Below are 8,712 nucleotides of genomic sequence, written 5' to 3' on the forward strand. Positions count from 1 at the left end.
CCTCATCTTATTTATTTATTTTTTTATAATATGCTCTTGAATTAGGAGTTGTTGTATTTATTTTAGACCTGACAAAAATTAGAATCTGAGGAATGAAGCCATTTACCATAGATTTCACAGCAAATTAGTGGTAGAATTAATATTTGGATATAAACTTGAGTCTGAAAGCCATGCCCTACCACTGCCTGCTCTGAACAAAGGTACTCTGAGCAAAAGGATTATGAAAAAGCATTTTCTTAACTGCAAAATGGAAATCTTCTATTCAACCCTGTCTTCCTTATTTGCCTTACAGAGTTTGCATGAGGCTCAAATGAGTCCAGGCATGTGCCATAAAAATCTGTTCAAAAGCAATTCTCAAGAGCTTATCTGTTCCAGATCTGAACTTGGAGTGTGTTCTGCAATGAGCAAAGAAGACTCTGCCCTGAAGTGTTTGCTGTGTCATGCAGGAGTTAGTTACTTTCTCCTCTCCTCAGACTTTCTGCTGGGAGGTCTTTGTTTTCTGACTTTGCTGTTCCTGGGAATGGGATACTTGATAGTTAGGGATTGTTCACAAAGCAGGCAATGTGACAAGGGAAAAATGCAATGCATTTTGTCCATCAGGAACCAGGGAGTTTTCAGCTGAGGAGCCAGAGGTAAGGTGGCTTAGTTCATCTTGGAGGTATGAGAAGGAATAACAGAGCCAGGGAGCCATCAAGTGGTAAGGCAGTTTGCAAATTTCATCGTTGTGGCATGAGTAAGAAGGAAAGCTGCCCTAGAGGGTGTCTCAAGACTAGAATGGTGAAGAGGAAGGCCTGTTCTCAAACACTCCCTTCCCTTGGCCATTTGGAGACTTGGTTTTGTCTTATACAGCACTCCTTGCTTACTGAGGTTATCAGTTATTCGTGTATTAAAAGAAAAAAAAGACTCTTTAGCATTGATCACTAGAATCCCTACATGGAATCTTTGACACAGAAAAATACAAATATTAATGGAAGCAAAAAATGAGAAGGAAAAATGGAAGCCTAAGCATGGCTTCAAAGATGCAGGGTGGGATGAGATAAACTCAAGACCCCCGGGGCCTCTGAAATTCTGTAAGTTACGATATCAAAGAGTATCATAAGATTGTTGTGTGGTAAGGAATGGACTGGAGGTGGGAGAAGGAGAGGAGAAAAAAGCATCATGGGACTGCTGGAAATGAATTTTACCATATTTGCAGTTTTTCTTGTGTGCCTGCTGATACCAATCTACCTTCTCTCTATTTGTGGATCTAATTTGCATATAATGTTGGGACCTATTAGGATCTATTGATATGGGAAGAAAATGGACCAAGAGGAGAGGTCCTGTCACTCATATCTACACACTCTGGGACACCTGGAATCTACCAGTGACCTTTCTGAAGGCTGCTTTCACATCTTTGTTTCTTAGGCTATAGATCAGAGGGTTTAGCATGGGAATGAACACAGTGTAGAAGACAGACACGACCTTGTCTTCCTCCAGGGACGTGTTGGAGCTACTCCGCAGATACATGAAGATGAGAGTCCCAAAGAAAAGGGCCACAGCAGTGAGGTGGGAGGCACATGTGGAGAAAGTCTTGACCTTGCCACCTGGAGACTTCACCTTCAGAATGGCCTTGATGATGAGCAGATAGGATATCAGAATGACCAAGGCATTGGCCAAGATCACAAAGTTGCCAAAGAAGACAATGACAATCTCCGTGCTTGTTGTGTCACTGCAGGCTAGCTTCAACAGGGGTGGGACATCACAGAAGAAGAAGTTGATTTGATTGTAGTCACAGAAGGAGAGGGTGAAGGTGCATGTGGTACGCAAGATGGCTCCTGACACCCCACAGACGTAAGCTCCAACCACCAAACCCCAGCAGATTCTGGGATTCATGACCACAGTGTAGAGCAGTGGGTTGCTAATAGCGACACAGCGGTCATAGGCCATCACTGACAGCAGGAAACACTCTGTGCCTGCACAGATGGTGAAGAAAAAGAACTGTGTAGCACACTGGCCAAAGGAGATGACTGTCTTGCCTGTGGCCAGTGTGCCCAGGATCTGAGGGGTGATCACTGAGGCATAGCAGGCATCCAGCAGGGCGAGATGGCTCAGGAAGAAGTACATGGGGGTGTGGAGTTGGACATCCACTTGGATCAGAATGATCATTCCCACGTTCCCCAGAAGGGTGACAATATAGAAAATGAGAAACATCAGGAAGAGGGTAATCTCCCACATGTGGTAGTCCGTAAAGCCCATGAGAATGAACTCTGCTACTGTGGTGAGATTATTCTTGGCCATGAATTCAATTTGTACAATTGATCTGAAGATGAGAAGTAACAACAGGAACAACAAAATCCCAGACGTGAAGGACAGATTCTTTCTCCCTATGGTGGAAATTAGCTTTATATTCCTGGGCCAATTTATAGAGCTTGCTTTTGAGAAATTCTGTACCTGGCTGATTCTCCTTGGGCATCAATGTTCTTCCACATTTTTTGGAACCGAGCCCTGAGCTGGTGTTTCTGATTCCAATTAATTCTGGTTTGTATTTGGAAATTTCTGTGAAGACGAGAGGTATACAGACTCAGATTTGGGAAGAAACTGATCAGCATGTGTTCTAGTCCCCATGGGATTCTGAAGTGTCCTCTATTGCATACCGTCTGCCTGATGATCTGGATAGCGTATCAGCCTCCATCTGTGGACAGTTCTAGCTGCTAATTCTTGTTTTGGATCTGCAGTCTCTCTCTCTCTCTTTATCTTCCACACATGGGTTTCAGTTCTACTCCTTCCAGACCCTCACAGCAAATTTAATTCTTCCTCTCATGAAAGGCTTCCAGAAGTTGGAAGATGATGAATCTGCTCTTTATGTTGACAGGTCCCTCATATTACCCACCGATGTGGTTTTTAAAATTATCGGAGAAGGACAAACATTATATGGTCTCATTCATTTGGGGAATATAAATAATAGTGAAAGGGAATAGAGGGGAAGGGAGAAGAAATGGGTAGGAAATATCAGAAAGGGAGACAGAACATGGAAGACTCCTAACTCTGGGAAACGAACTAGGGGTGGTGGAAGGGGAGGAGGGTGGGGGGTGGGGGTGACTGGTTGGCGGGCACTGAGTGGGAGCACTTGACGGGATGAGCACTGGGTGTTATTCTGTATGTTGGCAAATTGAACACCAATAAAAATAAATTTATTATTAAAAAAATAAAATTATATAATTATTTAGTATGTGGTCAAAAGCCTTTTAGATGGCATTAAAAAGATGCAGTTTAAGAGTAAAAACTTGTAACTGGCAGATAAGAGTTCTGGAGATCAAATGGGCAGCATAATGATTATAGTCAACAATATTGTATTATAAATATTGTATCATAGTCAACAACACTGTTGTTGCTAAAACACTAGTTCTTAATTATCCTCACCACAAAGAGGACTCAATAACTGTGGGAGGTGATAGAGGTGCTAGTTAACACTATATATATTGCAATGTATAAATGTTTCAAACTGACATTGTAAGCTTAAACTTATATAATATTATAAGTCAGTTATAGCTCAGTAATAATAATGAAAAATAGCTAAAATCTTTCTTTCCACTTTAATTTTTACCATTTTACTTATTATGTCTTTAAAGTTTACTTATTTATTTTTATTTTAAGTAATCTCTACACCCAGTGTGGGGCTTGAACTCATGACCTTGAGATCAAGAGTCTCATGCTCTTCTGACTGAGCCAGCCAGGAACCTTTAATCTTTACCATTTGAATCTTGGGAGCTTCCTCCAGCTCAAATAAGAGGTCACTAATAAAGGAGAAACACTAATGTATCATATAAAACATGGTTTCTGGAAGTTGTTTCCCCAACCTGACTCCAGCAGCTAGGACTGGGGATGAGTCAAGTTCCATGGTTGTCACCTCTAGGGCAGACACCAAGTAGCTGAGTCTCCTTTAAAATTCACTTCCCCTCCTTGGGCTTTATTTTCTGTTCGACAAAATGGTAGGGCTAGGTTGTATGATCATTAAAATTCTTTTGTCTCTCACAAACCATGATTTGTAGTCTAGGTATATGGGTTAAATGAGGCTTTTGAAAGGACTTTCCTAATATCTATGCTAGAACATACATACTCTTTAGCTAAAAATTACTGAGTAAATAAAATATGTAGGCACTATTTTAAGTGATTTGTTACTTATGGATCTTAGGTCTGAAATTGAGTTCATCATACTTGCCAGTTCCAGATAAGTCATCATTACTGATCAAGGCAAGGCTCTTTTTTACTTTATTAATTTTCCTTCCTTCTCTCTCCATACCCAATCCTTCCCTTGCTTCTCATAGGTAACCAATCTAGTGTATGCAAAATATATATCCTCCCGTGTTTATCCTTTCATGTTGATTTAAAAATATGTGTGCCTTTAAAAAATACAGTGATTTTGATGTGGTTTAAAATTTACATACCTGGTCTTGTGATACAAATCCTTTTTCCCCCCACATGCACTACATTTTTGTGATTTGTCCATGTCATGTAGGTAAATCTAATTTGTTCTTTCTGGTTTTGCTATGGTCTTCCTTGGTATGCTTACAGCACATTTACTTATCCATTCCACCAAAGATGTTGAGGCTTGGCAAAAATTATCTTACAGTATCCTAGAAACAGCCCTTTGAGGGCTGTTATCTTATCTATTTTTTTTCTATTTATTTTTTAATGTTTTTTTTTTTAAAACTGGTAAGGAATTTGAACTACTGGGAGATGAATTTGTTTAAGGTGACCCAGTTTAATAAATGAAAGAGCTGGGTTCTGAACGATAATGGTTTGATGGCAAATTCTGTGCTTTTTGCGATGAATTTGTTTTGCTGCCTTTCTACATTTAATCGCATCTCTATGATTACTGAAATTAAAGGAATCTTCCTGCATTTCTTTGGGTAATCAGATCCTTCCTGTTTTCAGATCATGAAAAAGCTTGCCCGATTTCAACATCTTTCTCACCCTCTAATTCTGAAGCTGTCATAGACCATTTTGTCTATCTCATGGGAAGATCCTGGAGTTTCCTCTGAGACAAGACTGTTCAATGCGCATGACCAGGAAGTAGGTGGCCCAGATCACTGGAGTAAAGATGCAGCCATGCCGGCTTTGTGCCACATGCATGCTAAGCCCATCTCATACTTTGACTCTAATCTTTCCAGCAGCTCCAAAAGTTGGGTATAGCCATGACTATTGTATGGATAAGTAAAGTGAGGTTCAGAGATGTTAAGGAGGTTGCCTAACTTACCAGACATCTAGGAAGCAACATATGAATCTGAGACCTTCTAACTTCAAATTCTGTGGTCTTTGCTTCATATTATGCTGTCCTCTTAGGGGAAGGAAATTACTTTTTCTGCAGATTCAAGTATCAACTTTTAAAATCATGGTACTTCTAAGACTATTGGATAAATACTCAACTCCCATAGAGAAAGAAGATTAAGTTTGATTTTGGAGTTTTTTGGTGGTCCATGTCTTTTCTTCTTCTTCTTTCCTTTTGGGTTAAGATAGGCTTAGTTGGACCCAATCTCTCCTTTAGTATGTTCTTGAAGAAACTGCTTAACCAATCCCAATTTGCTTAGTAACAAAATGGGACTATAATAATGAGTTTTTGAAAAGTTAGAATGGATTTTCCCCTAATGTAGAGTCTACTTTTTTTCCAGAGAGGCAATTTCCAGTATACTTTCCAGGAAGAAGAATTTCAGGACCAGCTGGTTCCACCCAGTTTTGTATGATCTTATGTGGGAAGGAGAATCCAAGCATCTTGGATTGGGCCAGCGTAGAGGGTGGCTACTGACTTCTTGAACCCAGAATGGCTTCTAAGAGAGAAAACCAAGGTTTTTGGCCAGCAGACATTTGAGGAAGGCTTAGGGACACTTATTGACATTATAACTTGTTATATATATATATATATATATATACTTATAATATGCTTTGATTAAAATATGTAGGGTAGACAAATATGAGATCTCTGGAGGGAATGAGGAAAGAGAGATGGTCTTACCTAGGAGGAAGACTTCAGAGAAGAGATGGCTACTAAATCTTTGCTTAGTTTCACTTGGAATCTTCTCCAGAATTATTCTTTCTCTTTCTTGCAAAGGTTGCATCCTTTGGGGACAATGAAGGTGCTACACAAGTTAACTTTCCTCACCTTACAAGGATTGGTCTAAAAATATTATTGTCAATATTTACTGAGCTCTTGCCCTGAGTCAGATAGCATGCTAAGCACTGTAAAGGCTTTATTTCATTCCAACCTGATCTCATTAGAAGAGAATATTTATCTTTATTTTACAGTAGAGGAAACTGAAGTTTCCAAACATTAAGTATTTTGCTGGTGGTTTCACAGCTAGAAAAAGAAGATGTTTAGATTTTTAAAAAAGATTTTATTTATTCATGAGAGGCACAGAGAGAGGCGGAGACATAGGCAGGGGGAGAAGCAGACTCCCAGCGGTGAACCCAATGTGGGACTTGATCCCAGGACCCCAGGATCATGACCTGAGCTGAAGGCAGACCCTCAACCACTGGAGGTGCCCCAGAGGTTTAGATCTTAACCCTGGTCTCCCTGAGCACCAAATTGGGGTGCTGTACCACTGTAGTACCCTTCTTTTCCTAATCTTGGTAGCCATTTTTGAGCATCTTCTCCATGCCAATCAGAATGTTAAACATCCTGCATACATTATGTCATATAATTCTCACAATGATCTGTGATAGAGGTATTATTTTGTTCCGAAGGAAACTAAAACTTGAAGAGTTAAGTAACTTGTCCAAGGTCACATGACTAGTCAGTGGAAGAACCCAGATTCTTTTTGTTTTTTAAAGTAATCTACACCCAACATGGGCTTAAACTCACAACACCAAAATCTGAGTCACACATTCTATGATTAAGCTCACCAGGCACCCTGAGAAAGCCCAGATTCTAATCCAGGTCTGTCTTATTCCAAAACCAAAGCTCTAGTATGTATGATTAATCCCACCATCAACATAATCACAGGTAGTACAGTAATTTATAGTGAAGTCTTGGATCTAAGCTTTGCGGTCTAGTATCCCGCCCCCGCCCCATGAAACTGTTTATATTGTCTTTCTAAAAAAGTTTTTATTTAAGTTCCAGTTGGTTAGCATACAATGTAATATTATTTTCAGATGGACAACAGTCATTTCACACTTTCACAAAATGCCTGATGCTCCTCACCATAAGTGCTCTCCTAAATCTCCATCACCTATTTAACCCATTCCCGCATCCACCTCCCCTCTGGTTACCCCTAGTCTGTTCTCCATAGTTGAGAGTCTGTTTCTTGGTTTCCCCTCTTTCTTTTCTTCCTCTATGATAAAGAAGATGCGGTACACATATGCAATGGAATACTACTCAGCCATAAAAAAGTATGAAATCTTGCCATTTGCAATGACATGGATGGAGCTAGAGTGTATTATGCTAAGTGAAATAAGTCAGTCAGAGAAAGACAAATACCATATGATTTTACTCATATGTGGAATATATTTTCTAAAATTTATCTAGTGATACATAAACCCAAAGAGATTATAGCTATAGGTTTCTAAAACAACAACAACAAAAACCACCAAAAACCAAAAACCAAAAAAAACCCAATCTTTTGTATTTCATACAAGAGCTGAAATCCCAGTCTGAACATAGTCCCATCAGATGACAGGTTCCCATGACAATGGCCAGATTCTCTGTCCAGTTTTACCTTCCTTAGCTTGTGTGCAAGCTTACTTACTTCAGAGATAGTATCTTCAACATTACCAAGGTCATAATTACACCTTAATTACCTGGTGGGATACTCCAGTTGGAATCATCTTTGATTTGGAATTGAACTAATCTAGTTCACTTAAGCATTCTGTAGTAGGCAGCTGAGATTGCTCAGATAGATGAATGTAGCTGACAGATTCTAGGTTTCTTCTTACTAAGCAAACCAGCGAGATATTTAAAATGCTTTGGGGATGGTTTTGGGGGAAGGACGCAGTGCACACAAAGGTTGTCCTGAATCATGTGTCAGCACCTGGGACAGCCTCGGGGCTCCCAGGAACAGCTAGCCTTGTCAGGGAGAACACACTTGAGCTCATTATCTCATCTCCCCACACATTAAAAACAAATCTTGTGGGATTTCATCGAGACTCCGCGCTCATGTTAGTCTCAAAGCTCATTTGCAGATGCTGTAGGGAATGAAACTGGTTTCTCTTTGCTCTTCCCTCAGTGTCCTGCTGTCCCAGTCAGTTAGTGGTGGTGCCAGGACTGGAATTCTGAGGACTCCTGGTGAAGTCCTCTTTACACTGTGCCCACCCTTAGACCTTATGTCAAGTCTCATCTCAGGGGCTGGAAGTGAGCTGCACTGTCCACTCAGGATTTCATTAGGAAGGGTGGATTACTGATTCAGGGAGGCATGAGGCTAATGCCTCAATGAGGCTAATGAAGTCTAAACATGCTTCATTTGAATCTATACCATGAGTAGCTTGTTTGTTCGCCTTCCTTAAACATCCATTTCTGGAGTTTCTGTGGGAAACATTCTCTGGCTATTCCAGCTCTCCCTGGTCACTGACTCCCATTCTCCGTGTGTTAGAACTGAAGGCTTTGGCATTTGATTCTAGTTGTGTTACATTGTTAATGGCTATTACTTGGTGGTTAGTCTTATTGCCTAGCTCGACTGTAGAATCCATCTTGTTCCTCCCATTAATGTGTGTTCTGCTTCAGGAAAATCACTCCCATGCCCTGTA

At 40.3% G+C, this 8,712-nt stretch overlaps 1 protein-coding gene across 1 annotated transcript; it reads right to left on the reverse strand.

Moving 5' to 3' along the window:
• Positions 1-1,332: 1,332 nt before the first annotated feature.
• Positions 1,333-2,277, reverse strand: LOC140613445 (olfactory receptor 9I1-like). The gene has a single exon (XM_072791966.1). The coding sequence runs from the start codon at positions 2,275-2,277 to the stop codon at positions 1,333-1,335; it is 945 nt and encodes a 314-aa protein (XP_072648067.1).
• Between the last annotated feature and the right edge of the window lie 6,435 nt (positions 2,278-8,712).

The sequence above is a fragment of the Canis lupus genome, chromosome 21, assembly GCF_048164855.1.
Source record: "Canis lupus baileyi chromosome 21, mCanLup2.hap1, whole genome shotgun sequence".
Lineage (NCBI taxonomy): Eukaryota > Metazoa > Chordata > Mammalia > Carnivora > Canidae > Canis > Canis lupus.

Coding starts and splice junctions, on each gene's coding strand:
- LOC140613445 (XM_072791966.1), bottom strand. CDS start 2,277: ATGGCCAAGAATAATCTCACCACAGTAGCAGAGTTCATTCTCATGGGC.